The sequence below is a fragment of the Plecotus auritus genome (genome assembly GCF_963455305.1).
Source record: "Plecotus auritus genome assembly, chromosome: 9".
NCBI classification, from domain to species: domain Eukaryota; kingdom Metazoa; phylum Chordata; class Mammalia; order Chiroptera; family Vespertilionidae; genus Plecotus; species Plecotus auritus.
In genome coordinates, this window is record NC_137783.1 from 50,398,672 (window position 1) to 50,419,389 (window position 20,718).

Here is a 20,718-nt window from a genome sequence, read left to right on the forward strand (position 1 = left end):
CAGGCCCCACTCAGCGGCAGCCTCTGATGGGCTTCCACACAGCAAAATGGGGCAGCCCTTGCCAGCAATTAAGAAGTAATGTCGTGGCGCTGGCACATTTGGCAGAGCGGGGTCTTCTCTGGGTCACCTGACTGCCTATTTCGTAGGGAATATGGCCTGTAAGATGGGTCACACACTCACTCAAAACCCAGCAGGGAGTTATTCTGTTCACACAGGACACCTGGTTCCAGGTACTGCACAGCCTCATTTCTAAGCCTCATTAAGGGGATAACTGGTTCCATATCAAACAGACACAAGTGCCACCTTCCCTCCCCCAAAGCTGTTTTCCTGTGAGTTTAATGAACATTCGAGTGAAGGAGCGTTGCCTTTGAATGCCACTGGACTCTGGGAATCAATGCAGACTCCAGCATTTGTTTTCTTCCCTATCCCCCTTTGTAAGCTCTAACACTAGGAAGATTCCATTATATTTACTCTAATTTTCCTGAATTCAGCCATGCAATTCTCATCTTGAATTTGAGAATGCCATGTTCCACATTCATCACCCAACGTGTGTTCTGTTCACCCAGGTTCACCTGGTCTCAGGTAGAAGAGTCCTATTTGGGACACTTCTCTACACCTTGAGGACTAAATCCTTAAGAGCACAAAACAGGACTTCTCTTTTGCTATATCCACTTGGGGTTAGAAGATCAGGCAGAGTGTTGACCATCTCGTAGGTGTTCAGTAAACACAAACTGAAGGAATTAGTACAGCACATAAAAATGGAAGTGTTGCAATGGGATCTGAGTGCAGCAATAATCTGAACCTGGAGGCCCACAGATGCTTCCTGAATGAATGAATCGGTACCTGAAGGAGATTCCTTCCAGTGAGCAACTGCAGACAAGGTGTTTGGACTGAAGAAATGTCCCAAGGAGAGTTTACCCACCACCCACTTCGTTCAGGCCTGTGGATTGCTTTGTTGTGTGTGTGTGTGTGTGTGTGTGTGTGTGTGTGTGTGTGTGCACATGTGTTTGACTGAATGGCGAGGGAGAAGAGACTAGACCCCCATATGCATCTCTGAGCCTCAGTAGGCTCTCACTGTCCTACCTTGTTGTGATACTGCAGCATCTGAGTGATGATTCTTATCTTTGGGTGGTAGTTCTTTATGGAGATTACTCTGAAAAAGAAAACATGAAAGCTGAGGCAGGGTTTACCTTAACTTTGGAGTCTGATGGGAAGATTAATTTGATTACAACCGAATAGAGTGAATGTGGGGCCAGCATCCAGGGCCATCCTGAGGGGTTGCAGGCATGGGGCCAAGTTAAATTGTGTTTCCACTACCGTATCCGTGGTAGTGTGAAAAAGAAACCACAAAACGGTCACAGAAGTGTTCTGGGCATAAAAGAAGAGAGAGGCCTGTGGTATGTGAGCATGTGTGTCCTGGGGGTAGGGGGTTCTGGGGCCAGGGTCAAGGTGTGTTGCCTATAGAGGCATCTGAAGAAAGCAATCTCAGTTTATGGAGCCAAAGGAGGTTTGCAATCTCATACCCTGGGGAAGAGCCTAGAAACAATTTGCTGTGAATTCAATTCTCCAAATAATAATTTGAGACAACAGTGACAAATCAAACAAGCAACGCTACAAATGATTCTAATTGTCATGTACATGGCCACTCACAAAAATGATTTCTAAGTTGGGCTCCCAGGACGGGATGCTTGACTCAGCCTTCAATGGTTAATAGCATCTAAATGATTACTTTGACCCTGGTTAGAATAAGGGGCAAGGCCTTTCAGAGTTCTAGTACAAAATCCTTCCAAACTGTCCTCAGTCCATACTCAGTATTAGCTCCTGCCTGGGCCTCCCCATGATCCCCCTGACAATTATGTGCTAACAGGGGAGGGGCAGGGAGCAGAGGAATATAAACACCTGGACTCCAGTCCCAGCTAGTGCCCTGGTGAACTGGTGACCTTCAGGAAATCCCTGGTCTCTCTGTGACCGTTTCCTCATCTGGACATCGGGGGCAACAGTACCTGCTTTATTTATTTCACAGGCTTTGTCTGAGCAGCAAAATGAAAGACCAGATGTGAAAACGCTTTGAAATCATTAAAAGCTCTCTCCATGTGTAAGTTATGGTTTTTGTCATTACGGACTCTGTCAGAGGTGACACTGTACATTTCCTTCTGTGACAAGGAAGGCTCAAGAATGGAATTCCATGGAATGGCCCACCGCCTGAGCCTAATCAGAAATGCAAGTGCATTTATTGTGACACCCCCCACAAACTTCCCACCCAGAAACCCTGCACTTCATCCCTGTGTCGTGCAAAGATGGAGAGAGGCGGCCAGGAGCAGCTGTGTCTGGAAAGCTCCAACTTGTGCACTTAGGAAATGGATCACACATAAGCCTCTCCTGCACAAATTCACCCTGGGCTTCTGCACTTGAAGGATTTCATTTTATTGTTGAAAAAGTCTTGTGTTGGCCCAAGCTTATAACTCAAGGACTTGGAGCCTCTGTCAACCCTCTGAATTCAGTTCACAGCCTCAGCCAGTTTTCTGCATTAGCTCATTTCAAATGGATCTTTGACATTTTAATTTCAAACAGGGCAGATTGGTCTCATTAAATTAAGGAGGAAGGAGGATTATACAAATAAGGGAAAGACAGAACCCATTTTTAACCCCGAGCCTCCCATTTCCTTCCTGCCTGGACCTTAGTTCTTATTCTGGCTAATGGATGGCTCAGTTACATTTCTGATACTACCTTTTCCCAGTAATCTCTATGCCTTGGCATCATGCCCTGGTAAACTATATGTCTTCACATTAACCCTACCACAGGCAAGGCTTTTATGAGATATTGTGATGAAGAAAAAATGTCCATTTCAAAGCTATTATCATTTCAATTAGTCACTTTTGAAGGCAAAAAAAAAAAAAAAGGTAGTGCCACCCTCAAACTTGTCTGTGGGGTCAACACATTAAGCTTCATCTTCTTTTGGTATTTTGGATGAAATTTTGAAGATAAAGCCTAGTGCCTTAAAGTCTACATCTGTGTCACTTCATATGATGCAAAAACGTGGTGAAGGAATGAAATCCTAGTTCCAAGAAAGGGCAGACTGAGCCACCTTAACCGAGGCTGCTGTAGTCACTCTCCAGCTGTGACTAGTGAGGGGATGGACCCAGGTGTGGGAGCATGTCCTCACCCCACCATCTCCTGCAGCCTGGCAAGCCCGATGTTTACAAGAGCTCACGCATCAACTTCCTTAAAACAACTGCACTAATCATATTGCCAAAGAAAAGCGAGTAAAAAGAGAACAATGCTCCAGATGTTGCTTGCCAGACACTAGGACCAGATGCTGAGGGGAGGCCTTTCTCATCCAAAAAGCATGGAGGAATCCCCCCACCTCATCGATGGGGAAGCACGTGTCACCTGGGGCCACTGATTAAAGGCACAGAAAGGAGGTTCCAGCATTGTGATGATGCAAAGGCAACTTCCCAAGCCCCCATCTTGGGACAGTCAGGGCAAATTCCCAGGACACAGTAAACCAAGCTTCAGGGAGGGAATCTTTGTCTAGACCCAAAAGATGGCTGTTCACAATTAGGTAAGAGTTCCTGGGAATACAGTGCAGTATTCCCATGAGTGACATGTTTTCTCTTAGGTCATCTCTTCTCCAGAAGGTTCTTTTCCCCCTCCCAGCTGTCTTAACTACTCTGCAGTTTATGCTACAGGAGGTAAGATTTCAAAAGGGCTTTAACTATCTGGAGCAAAATACCTTAACCTTTTAGGCATCTCACAGTAACAATATGTCTGGATATGGGTCTATGCAAAAACAAAAACAGAACAACAGTTTTATTCTGAAATAGTGAGGAGTAAGAGTTGGGCAGAGAATGGCCTCTGATAGGCTCAGGCCATTTGCAGGAAGGGTACTGGGAAGTGTTCTCCAAAGAGTGGCCCCCCAGATGTTCTGTAATAATGGGGGTGGGGGCTTGTAGTCAAATAGGTTTGAGAAATTCTCTAGAGCACATTATTTTTATCATTCATATTAGTGTTAAAAGCACTGAGAAAGTTTTCAGTAAACAAAACTATTTCATTCAGGGAGACTGGTTGAAACAAACTAATTGGAGAACAAACTCCTGTTTGTGGGTGAAATGAATCCATGTGCTATAGACACACTTGGAAAGCTCTAAGATGGGGCTTCATCCCAGGCACTATTGAAATTTGGTGCCAGACCAATTCTGTGTTGTGTGCAGCTGGCCTTTGCATTATAGGATGTTGGGCAGCATTACTGGTCTCTACCCACCAGGCATGAGCAGGACGACAACCCTAGTTATGACAACCAAGAATATCTCCAGATGTTTCGAAAGGTCCCCTGAGATGAAACCACGTCCCCGTTTAGGTATCTCAGGTCCATTCCCTCTTAGGAAACATGGCACCTTAATCCAGGTCATGCCCATCTAATTTACCTTTCCTTTTGGTCCTGTCTAAAGGATCTCAAACTCAAGACCCAGAGCTCCCATCCTCTCAGGACGAACTTCCTATGGACTATGCCTTGTGTCACTGCCTTCCACACCCAGCACAGCCTTAGCTCCCCCCAAGCCTAGACAGGTAGCTTATGGAGGAGATGGTGTAGAGGACCCAAAGGGGAGCAAGTGGGCCACAGAGCCCCGAGCCCAGAGCCTTCTCCCCACCCGCAGAGGTTACCTCATGATGTTGGAGGCATCTTCAGCATCAGGGTCTGCGCAGTACTTATTGGCAAGGATGAGGCACGCATCTGCTGACTCTATCTAAGACACCGAAAGGAAAACCACAGGCACAAACACATAAATAGCCAGGCTTGGTGGCAGTCTCTCACTATTGGCAGCTCTTGGGGAACCTGGTGCTTTGCAAGGAAATTTTTAAAAAGAATCCTGAGAGATTATAGTTTGTGTCAAAAGTGTAGGTTGCAAAGTCTTGTTATGATATAAACAATTCATCTTGTTGCTGTTGGAGGGAACAGCATGTACCTTAGTAATTATACTGTTCATTTTGCATAGTCTTACGTGTGAGCTTCTCAGATTTATTTAAAGAACAATGAACTAAGCCTTTTAGTACCCCCACCCCTACCCCACCTCCTTTCCCCACAGCGATCCTAATTTTTCCAGGTGGGAAATAGAGTTAGGTGGGCTAACCCCATCCACTCAGGTTACCAAGATAACTGAGGAGTTGGAGATTCAGTTATTTAGACTCCAAAGTTCTTCCTCTAATCCTTTTCACATCTTATCTGGCAAATAAAAGGAAATGAGAGTCCTGAATCAGTGCTGTTTAGCATTCAATTAGCATTCAGATATTCAAAAGACAACACATCCGTATGTATGAAATCATGTGTTACAGACGATCTCAAATTATAACTTACTAACTTATCTGAACATGAGCCCCAAATAGTTTATTCCTTTGAGGGGTTTGTGAGTAGTGCTAATAATTGCCTACATCAAAATTAAGAACAATAACCATTTTCTCGAAGTTCTCATGAGCTTCCACATTAGCCATAACTTGGACCATGTCTGGGGAAAATTAAGATGAACTGGACTCCATAAGAATTCTCATGCTGGCGCAGGCCTGCAGCCTGTCCCACTTGTCATGTTGTACTTAACAGACCCTCCTGCATTTGGAAGGAGGGCGTGGTCTCCCCCATCGTACGTCACAGTGTCTCTGGTTTTCTTTAATAGTCCAGAGAATTTACTCAAGTCCTTTTGGCTTATTCATGTTTGCCTATTACATGGTTACTGAATGGTGTGGTGACTGTAGTTAGCATTAGATGTCAGTGGCTTCACAATTTCAATATACACTTACTGTTGTGCATACTCAGAGCATGCTTACAAAATCGGTATTCAATGAGTAGAGTGGCAGAGGCCATTTTGCTGTACCCCATACCCTTATAAGCCTCGAGTGTGCTTTCTAAGAAGATTCTACCTTAGCAGGTGCTGGAAAGAAAATTTAGCCCAGTACAAAGTGATATCAGATACCTGTATGTTTAGTTCCACATCTTAGTCTTTTGGTCAGGGAAGAAGGAAGCTCAAAATGTTTTATGACTTGGTAAAATTTTATTTTAAACTAGAGGCCCGGTGCACAAAATTCATGTACTCAGGGTGGTCCTTCAGCCCAGCCTGAGCCCTTAGGGGCTATCCTACTGATAGGGGGGAGTGGGCCTAAACCACAGTCGGTCATCCTGAGTGCTGCCACCACCGCTGCACTCACCAGCCATGAGCCCGGCTTCTCCAAGTGGCGCTCCCCCTGTGGGAGTGCACTGACCACCAGGGGGTAGCTTCTATGTTGAGCGTCTGCCCCCTGGTTGTCAGTGCATGACATAGAGACCAGTCATTCCTCCATTCAGTCGATTTGCATATTAGCCTTTTATTATATAGAATTTTACCCTTAATGTTCCTTTCTGATATAAATAATTGATTTCAGAGCTACATTGAGTCCTACTTAAGTATTCAAGATGGGAATAACTTGATTATTACATTGTATGGGAGACTATTGAGTCCACACAACTATTCTGCTTCCTTTAGCAATACTGATACTGAGGGAGCCAGCAAAGAAAGTTGCATACTCAAAGTAGTTCCAGTATGGAATGTTCACAAGTGGTCTAGCAGGTGCCAGCAGAACCAAGCCCTGGGGTCTATGCAAGGGTGATGCCAAGATGGTGGTATCTGACTTCTCCCATTAGGGGTTAGGAGGTGACTCTTAGCCATCCTGGGAGGCATATCCCCTCACCACTGAGTCAGGTGCCCCCCTCTTAAGTGGAGGAAAAGCAGAGGTCGCTCCTTCCTTCTTACCTTGACTCTTGCAAGATCATGTGGGTTGAGGACTGAACCCTGATAAAATTCCACCTGAGTAAAATGTCGTTTGAATAGAGCTTCCAGCTCCAGGTTGGGAGAAATGCTGTGCAGGGAGAGAAGAAACAGCCATTAATATGACAGACGCAGGTATTGCAGCCTCCAGGCCCCCTTCTCTTGACTTCCACAGAGGGAGATCTGGGAAAGGGCTTTCTTCTAAAAAGCAGCTCCCAAACTTGTCATAAATAAAAGGCTTGCACTCAAGAGATATGAAACCTAACTGAACCAAACCGAATACCAGGCAAAATAAACAGATCCAGACTTTTACCAAGTCTAAGGCATATGGGGTGAAATGTCTTCGACTTCATTATGAATGGAATCCCTATTTTATAAATAGAGAAACTGAGGTTGTGACATCAGGGTTAGCCACAGGTTCCCTTGGCAGTGCTGTTCCTTCCACCAAAAGCCTTTTCCCTGCTTCTCCCCTTCATGGACTCCTCATCCCCAAAAATGTCACCTCTGTGTAGCCACACCCAGAGTTCATTTACTCCCAGTACTGTTCTTGATTCACAGGGGTGTATACTATTCACCATTCTTAGGACTGAGCTGTAAGGACATCTTTCCACTGGAGGACAAAGATTAAAACATGGACTGACCAATTCATTCATTCATTCATTCGTTCATTCATTCTGCAGAAATGAACAAACCTACTCTGTATGATATTATACTAGGCACTGGGAGGTCATATTTAGTTAGAACCTACTTGGTGCCAGGGATAGTGTTAATCAACACAACTAACATTTACTAAGTCCTAGTCTTAATAATTTTTAATGTTTTGAGCATTTACTACATGGCAGATACCATTCTAAACACTTGCAAGTATTAACTCATTTAAACCTCAGAATGACACTAGAGAAAGGTATGTTATTAACACAAAGCTTCAAGAGGTTAATTAACTGGGCCATCTACGATGATGCTGACAAGAATCGATGCTGAGGACATAAGGGAACCCTGATACTGGAAGCATCAACAGCCAACTTGATTCTGACGGAAGCCCTGGGTGAGAGAAGAGGAGCTGCCTATGTAAATCTTTCCAGTCCCCCAGATCCAGTACTCTCATGCTTCATTCCTGAAGCTCCCGGGGTAATGCACGAAGCGGTGGACACTTCCTGGTACAGATGCCCCGGGCCAGTCTGCCACCTGGCTAAACTGACTTCAGTCAGTTAAAGTAGGATCACTGTTGTGCTCTGATGTCGCACATGTGCTCATCTTGAAATGTTCAGCCAACAGGAGGGCAGACCTACTAGTACACACTACACTTCTCTTGAACCTTCTAAAAGCCTCAGCAGAAGATGGGCCCCACAACTGGAAATCAGCAGTTAGCTCTGAACTGTTCTGTGTGTTCTGCTCCTGGGCCCATGGCCTGGCCAGTCTTTTCAGAACTTAGAGAAGTCGGGACTGAGAAGAAAAATGCTGGTGCTCAAACCTGGTGACCATTTTGGTATTGATGAACAAATGCCCGAAGGAGGAAGGTACACAGAATGGGAGCTTGTAGGGAGATCAACCTGAGTGGGCTCTTGGAGCAGGACTGAGTCCTGAGTGGTCAACCCCATACCGAGCCAACACCGACATGTAAGCTTTTTCCCCTCTGCCAACTTATGGCAAGGGCTGGTCCCTTGATGGCCCATCTCTAAAAGAAGATGGAGCAATGCATGTCAACATGCTTGAGCCCCCCAACTGTCCATCCCTGTGCAGACTACTTTTACTTAAAGAGGATGAGTCAAAGCTTAAAATCTCAACAATATTGAGCAGAGGGGTGATATCTTGCTTTCCTCACCTGTAAATCAAATATAATAAGACATACCTTCTAAATTGATTATGTGACCTAATATATTTTATATTTCACAATAATAGCTACCATTGATTGAGCAGCTACTGCATGCCTGATTCTGCTCTGTGTACTTTACATGGATTACTTCTTTTCATTCTCACAACAGCCCAAGGATGTAGGTAGAAACCATGATGATCTCCCTGTCTTATGGATGTGGAAACTGAGGCCCAGAGAAATTCAGCAAGTAATTGGTTGACGCAAGATTCAGATCGGGTATTCGGAACCCAGAGCATGTACTTTGCTCCCTCTGTTGATTAAAGAAGGGACTGTATGCACGGTGACAAAGGAGCACAGTGTCCCCCACTGAGGGTTTCTGGGAACCAGAGTTACTGTGGTTATTAGTACCTTACATCCTGCTTCCAGTTATGTTTATGTCTTCCTTAGTCACTATGTCACCCCTGCACTCATAATTCTCATCATTCCGTACCAGACAATGGGGACACACATGGATCACAGAGATCCAGAAGCTGAGGAGACAGTAATGATGTGTGTGACCCATAATAAACTCCTCTGTTATTTGCCAGAATCACCTTCACAGAGGCAGGTGCTGCTCTCACTGAACTAGCGTGTTACTGCCTTTCCATTGGTTCAGATCTTCCTGTCCAATGAGACCATCAGGATCATGTCTTATTCAACCCTGCCCTGCCCCCTCAATGCTGCCCCCGCAAACCCCACTCTTGCAGACACTCAGAATGTCCCCTCGGGGTATCTTATTAGGTGGAGGGTCTCGAAACCACAGGGGCCTCTTACTTGTGAAGAAAGACGATCTCCACGTTGACATCGTCCCGGTCCTTATGCAGGAAGTCCTTCAGGAAATTGGAGACACTCTCCAGAGTGATGTGTCCACAGACCACAATGTGCCTGAATGGGAGAGGCTGGTTAGATGAAGTGGCCCAGCGTGACCCAGGCACCCATGCCCAGCAGGACAGAGGAAGCGCAGCCGCAGGAAAGCATCGTCCCGGGGGCGCTCCATGAGCCCAGCTCCCCTCCCCATAGGCTGCGAGGCAAAGCAGCGGTGCTGGCAGGTGCTCTTCAGCAGAAAAGGCATATGGCGTCTCACCTGATGCTGCACAAAATCCTATTAAAGCCCAACCGTTTGGCCAAGTGGTTTTATGCATTTAACAATAAGTGACATTATGCTCGTGCTTAAACGCTGCATTATCAAGTCCCTTGCAGATTCCTATCTCTCCCTTTCTGCCCACAAAGCGTCCTCCCGAGAGATTTACTGAATGAGTCTTGGTTTATGACATAGAGCTTATCAGGTAATGAGATAACAAATCTTGCTGAAACGATGATTTTGTGTGTAAGGAAGCGAACTTTTATCAGGGTGGCTAATGTGCGGCTTGACACATTATGGGCTCTGTTGGCCATAAGCAGTAAAAAGGAAAATTTTGCATTTTTCTGCCATAACTCCTCCAACAATGGGAGCACGTAACACTTTACAGTAAGTGAGCATTACTCAGGGCTAAATGGGGACAGGACGCCTCTGGAATGGGAGATCAGCTGCAGACCTGTGTCCCCAGGCAGCTGCTTCCTTAGGGTGCCGCGGATGTCCCTGTGAGCCAAAGGAATCAGCTTCGAGATGGGGAGAAGCCAGGAAGAGAGGGCGCTGGCACTGTCTGCCTTGTCCCAGGGGGCTTGGACTTCTGTTTTGGAGATGGTGGCTGGTCTTGAGGAGAGGAGCCCCTCTTCCAGAACTGTGGGAACAAGAGTCCCCCCAACATCTCTGGGCTCTTGGACCAATCTGACGTTGACTCCAGGCTATACTATGGCCACTTACTAGTACAGTCACTACAAGGTGCTCGATCGATCAGGAGTAAGCACTCTGGTGAAGAGTTAGTGCCAGGCCCCAATGTCGGGACTGGCTGTACAGATGAAACCCACTGGCTTAGAGTAGAGAGGTTGTCGCAAGGGACTCAGCCCATATCCCTGTGCGCCTCGGGCCTCGGGGGACAGAGGCTGAATCCCTGGCTGGGCCATGAGGCATGGGCACATGGTGAACAAGAAGCACAGTAATTCTGCGGGAAAATGTAAAATGGCCAGGCCCCTTGCACTTCATAACTGCTCTGTGCACACTGCAATAAGGTGGAAGGCGCATTGGCTGGAGGCGGCTCGTAATAGGAAGCATGATGATCACTTATGCAATGTTCCATTAGATGCCATTACAAGAGCCTGCCCTTTCCTTGTAATTTGGTGCTTGACTAAGTATGTGAGAATAATGCAGTAAACTCATTGGTGAAGGGATAATGATGCAGAACAAAGAGTAAATCAATAATACGTGCGGTGCAGTTCATAATATCACCATTATGGACTGTTATTGTTACGGAGCTGCACTTAGCGATCGGCAAGCAGAGGCCATCGGGGAGGGAGGAGTCAGTGACTTCCTCAGAGGAGCCATGTGAGCAAGATCACTGAGCTCGAGTCCATGCCTGCCGGGTTGAGGGAGGTCCTGTGACCACCCATCCAAATTCTACGCTCAAAACCCATACACCCAGCACCTTCCTAAAATACACAGTATGCCTGAGTACATGACGTGAATGAAACACTCAGATTATATGCATTTTTATCACGTCATACCTTAACATGCTTGTTGTCACACATGTGCATCTATATGGACAAAACAGGCTGCACGTGAATTTGCGTGATCTCAATAAGATTTCTGATTGTGAACTTGACCTCTCCACAAATGACAGTGGGGCAGCGTGGGGGCAATGCTGATACTTTCTGTCCACAAACTTCCCTGATGGAGAACAAGACCAGCATGGTCCAAGGTAAGGGCCCCTCTACAGGGATATGAAAGGAAGCCAGATTTGATTCCCTGCTCTGCCCCCGAGGACCTGTGATCCAGGGCAAGCTTCTTATCCCCGTTCAGCAGATGAGGAAACTGAGAGGTTAATACCCCAGCCAGCTCCTGCCCCAGGCATTGCAAAGCCCACAGTTCTACACCAGCATAAGCCTGGTTATTATTCAAAGCTGGACTCAAATCAATGAGAGGGCCAGAGAGATGCCTGAACATCCATCCTTCCTATCCTGTGTGCAAAGAACTGAATGAACATCTGCCAGCATCCCCACTTCCTCTTCCAAAACCATTCATCTTTAGGACAGCTGTATGAGAAGTGGAAGGGGAGGGGATGAGTTCACCCTCTCACCCTTGAATCAAAGGCTCAGCGGCTGATTTATTCAGCCTTAGAGTCAGGGTTCTCTTAGTTGAAAATGTGCTGGGTACATATAAAATATATTCCAATGCAATCAATATTATCCCTTAAGCCTTTAATTAGCTTTCACTTCTCTTAAGAAGTAAGACAAATGCTGGCAGGAGACAGAAGAAAAAAAAAAGGATTGACTTTTCTCATTTGGTGTTAGCTGTCCAATACCATTCTCGACGATTTAAAATATATGTCTGTTCACTATAGCATGCCTTCTGGGGTAGAGAGCAGTCTTTTTCAAAAAGGGAGGGGGAAAAATCTTCCTTCAACATAATTGGTATTTTTGCTCAGAAAAAGCAAGATTGATTGAAAGCAGATTGCCGCCCTGCCCGCGGAGAAGTATTAGGTACATTATGGTGGCAACCTTGGAGGACCCATATTGTTCCAATCTGTCCCGTATCTGATTTGAAGATTTACCGCGTCCCTGTTTTGTGCCAATAATCATTTCCCTCTATTTTGTTTTCCATACAGTGAACGCGATCAAGGAACCCACATATTGAAAATGTTTGAATGCAGTTAGGATTGATGGATGGGAAGAAGCTGCCTCTCCAACTCAGCATCTGCATCAAGAGGCCGGCTCCCACCAGCCCGTTGCCCAGGGAGCATGAGGGCCCTGCGGGAGTGCCGGGGTGGATGGTGAAAGGGGCACATTTATTTCCCAGAAGTATTTTCAGGAGTTGACAATTCCAGGGGCAGTCATCTTGGGAAGAATGTCATCGAGGGGAGAAGAGAAGCAGCATTTCCTGTTAGTTGAAAATGTAATTGAAATGCTCTAAGACTGAGAGCAGGACGTGTCATCCCTGGACACAGAGTAATGGTCGTTCGCAGTGCATGGTTCAGAGAACGCCAAAAAAGACCCTCATCCAAAATTATCTGTCAGGTCTGTGACACCCACAAATCTACCATGTGAGATTCATTTGGATAGCCCTGTGTTAGCTCCGACGCTAAGGAACGGAATAGTCCTAGGTAAGGGACCAATTCTGCATTTCACAATTATGAAGTCAGAATCTCTGAGGGGCTGGATCGAGCACCTGGTTCATGAGTTTATCTTGAGAATTTATTTAAATAGAGATAATACATGTGAAGGGCCTAGGAAAAGGTCTGGCCCTTATAAGCATTAAATGGCAAGATTCATGGGATACCTGTAAATCAGTACGTAACATATAAAAAGCTCTGAGGCCGGTATAATCTCACCTAATCCTCACATAACCTCGTGTTCCTATTATCTGCATATTTTTGGGTAACTTCTCTGAACCTCAATTTCCTTAAGCCAGTGGTCGGCAAACTGTGGCTTGCGAGCCACATGCGGCTCGCGAGCCGCGGTTTGCCGCTCTGTTGACTAATGAGTTTGCCAACCACTGCCTTAAGCTATGTGTCCGAGATCCCACAGCAAGTGAAAGGGACTTGCCCAGGCTGTGACCCTGTTCTCTGACCCAATTCTCTCTGAGAGAAAAGGGGTGATGTGAAAAGGGCAGAGGCTTCGGTATCGCAGCTCTGCTCGCTCCTGACCGGCTGGGCTGAACCAAGAGGAGATCCTCCTGGAGACACAGAGGATGGGGTGTCGGAGAGTCTTCGCTGGGCCAGGGGAGAAGCTTAGTGTGGGGCCTGCAGCGGACAGAGATAAACCCCACCTAAAGCACCACAGAGATGCAGAGTCACTGGATTCTGGCTGCACCTGGTCAGCCGGACCAGAAGGCCCAAGACAGCCAAGGCTGAGAGGCAGCATGAACTCTGAATCAAGTTTCAAGTTAAGCCACCCAGTTTGGCCACCCAGGGGCTGCGACGCGATGCAGACATCCATCTTTAGATGTTATAGGCTGTATCCGGCTCAGGACTTCCTCAGCCTGAGGACCCAGAGGAAGACAGAAATCTTGTGGTTCATTGACACTGGAGAGTTTACAAAGGCAGCTGCTGCGGACCCAGAGCTGGACATTTTTAGACTGCTGGCCATAGCTACCGCTGACTTCTAGCAGGCCTGGTCCCCTGGTTTGTAAAGATGGCCAGCCAACCTAACTCAGTAACCATTTTTCCTTTGATGTACTTTTTGGTTTTTAAAGTTTTTTAGTTCTGGGAACAAATCTTTGTTGAGATAAATTAATGTTAGTAGCTAGGATTAAAGGGTCCTTCTCAGATGCAGGAGGAAGCATCTGAAATGCCAAAATGGCATCTTGGGGAGAGCAGTTACTCACATAGTGGCTGGCCTGGGGAGAGTGTCCACAAATGCGGGCTGGATGAACCAGAGGTGGTAACGCCGGTGGGTCACGGAGCAAGCATGGCATCGAGGGGTGGAGGGTGACTTAATCAGAATAATGTTTGACTATTATGATCGCTATCAGGGCTCACCAGAAAACTACCAGTTGCTTATTTCATGGGCGCCTCTTCACTCAATAAGTATCGCTGTCAATAACCATCTTCACCTCCCACACACTGTCCTCCATCACTCTGCTGGAAAGTGGGTCAGGAAAGCTGGACGCCCCAGTGCAGTTGGGAACTCAGTTTCAGAGCTCAATGCCACTGTGCCTTTCAGAGTGGATAGCTCAGGGGCACTGCCTCAGGGCTGGAGGCATAAGAGGAGAGTAGAGAGGGGAGCCACCAGATACAGCTTTTCAAGGCTCTGGGGAACGAGGCACCCAAAGCCATTGAGGGTGAGGTTCCCTCAATGAGAGGAAAAAAATCTACACACTTTTCAAAAGACTCAGGCAATATTGCTGAGAGCCAGCAGCCTTTGCAAAGGGCTGCGAGGGTGGTGGGCTCCCTTGCACGTTCTCCCGTGTATCTGTGTCAGAACTGCCCTTGGCGAGTGTAGTGCCTGCATCGTTCTGGTGTGGACACTGCGGTCCAGAGACTCAGTGCCCAGTGAATGCCAGAGCAAGGGCAGGCCTGCCTGTGGTTTAATGCCCCCTAAGCAGAGGAAGCAACTGGTGCCGCTAGAAGGAGCTGCGGTCCTGGGTGACCTGGAACCAGTCAGCCCTACCACAGGGTCCCAGTTCTCTGGATCTGCCCCTGTTCATGCCATCCGTCCATCTTGTCTAGACATCTGCAACAGCTTCCTAATTCCGTTCATGTTTACTCTCCCCACAACTCCCAACCCCACCCCCACCCCCTCCAAAAAAGCTAAAACTCGAGGATGGAGGCAGATCCGACTGCATCGGGCCCCACAGGACAGGGAGGTCCTACATCTCCCTTTAGCAGAGCCTCACTTGAGGAAGACGATGTAAAATGCACAGCTCTGGGCTGTTTATTTTTAAAGATACTATATCCATTTTTACTGGAACAAGTATAAAGAACTTAAAAAACCCATAGCTATCCTGTCACAATAAATCATAGGGAGTAAATTGAAAATCCTATACAGCTTTTCCTGAATACAGTGCGCTCACTTTGTAAAAGACCTAGATGAAATGTGGCATATATTGATCTCGATGTCTCTGTAAAACTATAATATTTATATCAAATACATATGCTAGAAGCTCTTGTCTTTCTGCTGCGCCTTCTAATCATGTTTCTCTGGTCCCACCTCCCCCCACACCTCCCGCCATTGGTAGCTGCTGCCTTGATGGGAACGCATTTTAAGAAGGACTTGTCCAAGGAATTCATCAGCGTTTTATCACGTAGAAAGCAGGGTGGGGAGGCAAGAGGTCCCGAAACCCACATCGCAGTGGTCAGTACTCAAAGTACTGCCCTAAAGGAAGAAGGCTAAACTAGCTCCTGCCTTCACACGTCCTCCTAAAAGACTGTCCCAAAGGGTGTCCATGCCGGAGATCGACTTCTGTAAACAAGGCAAACCCAGGTGAGTGGGCCTCCTCCTTCCAGCGCACCCTGGGACCCAGCTCAGGACCCCAAAACTGGCTGGGCTTTCAAGAACTATATGTTGATCAATGGACTTGATGGCGGAGCATATATGGCTAGGTGACCTGTGCCATAGTAAGTGTAGAAGAAATTGAACAGTCAGCTGCAAGCCTCTCAGAGCAGTGCCTGCTTCTGCCAGCTCAGGTCTACTACCCTGTTTCAAGTATGTGAGAGAACAGCACATATAAAAAGGACAAAAATGAAACCAAAACAACTGTGAGCACGCAGCACTCCAAGCCCTGTTTTAACCACTTTCTGTTTAAAACAAATGAAAACACAAACACAAACAAACAACCACCAAAACAACCCAAGGAGGTTAGGAGATGAGGTCATTTCCCAGCCAGGGCTACATCTAGGATTTTGCTAATCACAAAGGAAGGAAATGCCTTCTCCCTCCAAGTGAGGAAGAGAATGAAGTAATCATCTGATCCAGCTGTCAACAGAGCTGTTCTGGGGAGACAGGCTGCTTGGCTGTTTCTCTAAATGGGGCAGAAGGTTGAGCAACTACATCCCAGCATCGCAGCAAAGGCACCTCTAGAAAACACCCCAAGGTCAGAGGACAGACTACTGGTCGATCCAATGGGAAACACTGGATGTCCTGACCAGACCAGACCTTTCTGCAGGATGGGGTGCATCTTACCATTGGCAAGTGGTCAGCACCTGAGCCAGCCCAGAGGGATCTGTGACTGCACCTCCACCGTCCCAAGTCAGACCTCCATAATTGGACCGTGCACAAGGAATGATCCCCTCTTTGTGGCTGGCTGCCTAAAGAGTGTTTCAGTCCAAGTGTTAAAACTAAATGCCGGGAACCTCAGAGTGGGAGACATTGGTTGATTTTGCCTGTTCAGCAGGCACCCCCTTCTGTCAACAGCACCTCATTTTTTAATGCTTTATTGTTGAAAGTTTTACATATGTCTCCTTTTCCCCCCCTTGACTTCTCCCTGCCTGCACCCGCCCCCCAGCACATGCTCTCACCCCCTATTGTCTGTGTCCATTGGTCATGCTCATATGCATGGATACAAGTCCTTTGGTAGATCTCTTACCCCCTGGGTAAGCACCTCATTTTTAACTGGAGAATCACTCCTCCCCAACCACGTACAGTCCTGGGCCCTTTAATCAAGGTTCCCTGACCAAGCTCTGCCAATCCCTGCTTTTCAGTTTCTCATTTAATTCTCACAATAACCTAGGATGCAGATATTACCACAACTCTTTTGGTTTCTTTCTCTCTATTCCTTCCTCCCTTCCTGCCCAGAAGAGGAATTACACAACTCTCTTAAGGAAGCAATAATATGATGGCCGGACTCTCACAAACTGCACTTCCTTGTCTCTCTCCCCAACCCCTCACTCCTCTGCATTTTATTCATCCTATAACTGCAGACTCAATGGCTTTTGGCTATTTATTAAATAAGCCAGTCTTCTCCTGACCTGACTCTTCCAATCCTGGCCGGCTCTCTGCGCTTACAGAGGGATCATCACACTGAACCGCACTCTCCTCGACTCAGATCAAAGCAAGCTTGTCTCTCTCCACTTGGTAATGCTGCTTCTGAACCAGAGGGACCAAGAGAAGAGAGTATTAAGCAAAAGTCAGCTACCTCTTTGGGGATGAAGGTGAAATAGAGAATGAGTCCAAAAGAAATGTTTCTCGCCCTAGAGAGGAGACATACAGCTTTGATTTGCAAATTGAGCCCTCCCTCTCTCCCTAACCCCTCTAGTAAATCATGCCTGATGGCCTGAGAGCATGTGCTATTGAACTTGACCTTCCCATAATGACAATCAAATTGACACATCCTGGCCTTGCTCCCCACCACACCCAAGGGTGTTGCCCCAGGTTGCACACTCTGTTAACAAGCCTGGCTAAGTAGACGCAACACACTTGCACAGGCCTCCGAGGCCTCCGGCATGTTACACACAAAATAACTGGGAGCTGTCCACAGCTTCCAGGTCTCCGTGAGGCACAGAACTCCTCACCAAGGAAGAGGGAAGGCATGGAATGGAGCAGACCTCAGGGTGGCATCAGCCACTCCCTATCCTTCCAAATCTCTCTGCACCCCTCTGTTACTGGGTCCATCATTAGATCCGTAGGCTTTTGGTGCTCAAGTCACCTGCTGTTACCTTTGCCCTAACTACTCCAATGGGTACATTTAAAAATTGGGAATTAGCAAATGCTTTTAGGAGCATTCCTTCTAAAATGCTTGCAGCCTTCATGTTTCTTTATAATTTCATGATTTTATTGAATAATATTGTCGCCAAAATAGCATTTCACTGGGATGATACTCCTACATATTCAAGCTTCTGTTTAGCTGCCACTGGCTTCTTAAATGATTCTAATTGCTCGATGTCCCAGGTCCGCTCCAGGAGAGCAATAATCACACTTTCTAGCTCATCCTTTCATTTATTTATTTATTTATAAATGATTTTTGAAATATATTTTTATTGGTTTCAGAGAAGAAGAGAGAGAGAGATAGAAACATCAATGAGTGAGAGTCATAGATCGGCTGCCTCCTGCATGCCCCTTACTAGGGACTGAGCCACCCGGGCTATTACCCTGACCTGGAATCAAACCATGATTTGAACTGCCGTTCATTGGTCGATGCTCACCACTGAGCAACACTGGCTGGGCTCTAGTTCATCCGTTTAAACACAGCACATAGCATGGTGCCAGGAACATGGCAGGGGCTCAAATACTTGTTAGTGGAGCAAATATACTGAATGAGAGCTTTCCTAGATTTGCTCTAGATGCTAGCTGACATTGGGCTTCACGGTCAGTGGCCAGGGTCAGAAACCCCTCACAGAGATGGGCGTGTATGCATCTCTGAACTGTCTCTGTGTCCCCTTATTGAAAAGGTATAGAGAGGGGACCTAAGGTTCCTTTACTGACGATTGCCATCTACATCTGGAGCAGTCCTGTGGTTCTGGGGATGGGAACAGCCATTGCCATGCAATGCCAGTACTAGATGTGGAGGCTAGATCCCTGCACGTCACAGAATGAGGCTTCTAGGAGTTTCACATCACATTAGCCCCTACAGATTTTTAATAAAAGGAGACACCAGACTTGGTCAGTTAGAAAGTTTCCTGGTTTGTTTTCAATGTATGATGGCAGCATCTGTGGGATGAACCCCAAATCTACTAAGAACTGCTGTACACAGATCTGGAAAGCCTTCCATCAAAATGAATGACATCGTCAGAAACAGAAAACAACACCACTTAATCTCTGAGGGCTGCGTGCATCTTTTGGGTTTGAAATCTACCCAGCAAGGATTCTCCAATCAAATGTGAGGTTAAAGAGAGAGAATCTTCTGGGATTATAATTAGAAAATTCATATTCAGACTTCTTTTTTTAATGGAAGAAAGAATATTTAAGAGCAAAATCTAGGCTTACATACGACTTTGTTTTTTTTAGCCATGCAGTTCATCTCCCACCTACATTTCTATTCTTGTTTTCAGAACAATAGCTGGAACATTTTGATAAGTGTGTGGAAGGGAAGAGAGACAGCAGGAAAGTGTGTGTGTGTGTGGGGGGGGGTGCTTTCATTCCATTAGTATTATCAGGAAATTGATTTAATATGCATCCGAGTCTCTTTAAATCGAGCTTCAAGTTTGAAAGGGACTGAAGATGTGGCTTATAAGAATCCAAAGCAGATGCAAAGAAAGAAGCGCCCACATCCACACCCACCAAGACCCCTCTCACTGCAAAGGAATACCTGGCATATTACATTATACGATACAGCATCTAATTGACACTTGCTTTTGGTATCTGTCCCTCGGTACTGAATTTCTGAAGTAGTCAAGGGGTCATTGTTCCAAAGTATTAGGGCAATCTCATTTTTTCCTCCCCTAAAAGTTTAATGCTAATCAAAGCAGAATGCCTAATCAGTCCAAGCTGGCCTGTCAGCTTGAATTATCTGTTTGTCTTCCTATTTACTGTATCTGTCTGTCTACGGTTCTTCATATCTTTGTGAAGATCGGTTATTGAGGCCTGTGTTTCCTTCTGACTCGAATGGCTACCAGATGATCCTTCCTGGTGATATGTTGATGATTTGCTAATTTATGGTTTTTAAAATCTAGGAATCTGAAGACATTGCTGGGAGTTCAAGCTGGGGCTCGCATGGGCCTTGCAAGAAGAGGGCTGAAGGGCTCACTTGTTAAGGGATGGAAGTTTGTGTAAAAAGCAAAGCTTCAGTCACATTTCAACCAGAGCGGTGTCTGTGGGACAGAAATCGTAAATGACATCTCACAGGGAACCTCACTCACAAGAGCAGCCCCCGACGCAGACCGTGGGGGGGCAAGAGTGAGTGCTGCTTAAGCTCCATGGAGACGGGAAAGGGAAGAAGGCCCCCAGTGCTCAGCCCAACACACCACATGAAGGACCCTGTGTCCTAGTCCAAATGCTGGGTCAGGCCTTCCTAGGAAGCTCAGCCATGGCCATGCAGCCTGCAGGAAGGCCGTCACCTCTGGGAACCAGCAGGGGAAGCCTAAATAAGCTCTGACTTTGAACTGCCAACCACATTGGTGGTCAAATAATATATGATGTGCAGCTCAAGACAGATGTGACCTATTTGGAGGTTTTTATGGGTATGTGGAAATACATCTATCCCCAGTGCCTGGCGTGTAGCGAGCACTCAATAAACACATGTGGAATGAATGACAATGAGGAACTCATGTGAGCTCTCGTTTAAGTGGGGGTGGGCTACCAAGGGTAGATGAAATGAACCTTTGGGAAAAAATAATCTCTGTTCCTCCACAGCAGGTCATTTCAATTCCAATTTAAAAAAATGGTCGAGAACCACAGCGGGCAAAACTGAGTGTGGCGAAGACGGTGAGATGGAGTTCCATGTTGACACAAGAAATCTTGCAAAAGGGACGATAAAGTGGAATCAGAAATGAACAAAGACTGCAGAGGCAGATAAGGAGCCTATTTCTGATAAGAGGGAAGACAGAGTCTGATGAGGGCCCCCTAATCAGAACAGGGGCAGGTACGTGGATGCCTCACCTGGTGGGT

General features: G+C 46.5%; 1 protein-coding gene across 11 annotated transcripts in view; it reads right to left on the reverse strand.

The window, feature by feature from the left end:
- KCNMA1 (potassium calcium-activated channel subfamily M alpha 1) overlaps positions 1 to 20,718 on the reverse strand; it is a 719,040-nt gene that overhangs the window by 192,499 nt on the left and 505,823 nt on the right. For all 11 annotated transcript variants that reach the window (XM_080687587.1, XM_080687584.1, XM_080687583.1 and 8 more), the window contains exons 10-13: positions 9,418 to 9,528; positions 6,777 to 6,882; positions 4,663 to 4,745; positions 1,084 to 1,153 (exon numbers count right to left, since the gene is read on the reverse strand). In XM_080687587.1, the coding sequence (XP_080543713.1) occupies positions 1,084 to 1,153; positions 4,663 to 4,745; positions 6,777 to 6,882; positions 9,418 to 9,528 (370 nt within the window). The remainder of the gene's footprint in view (positions 1 to 1,083; positions 1,154 to 4,662; positions 4,746 to 6,776; positions 6,883 to 9,417; positions 9,529 to 20,718) is intronic.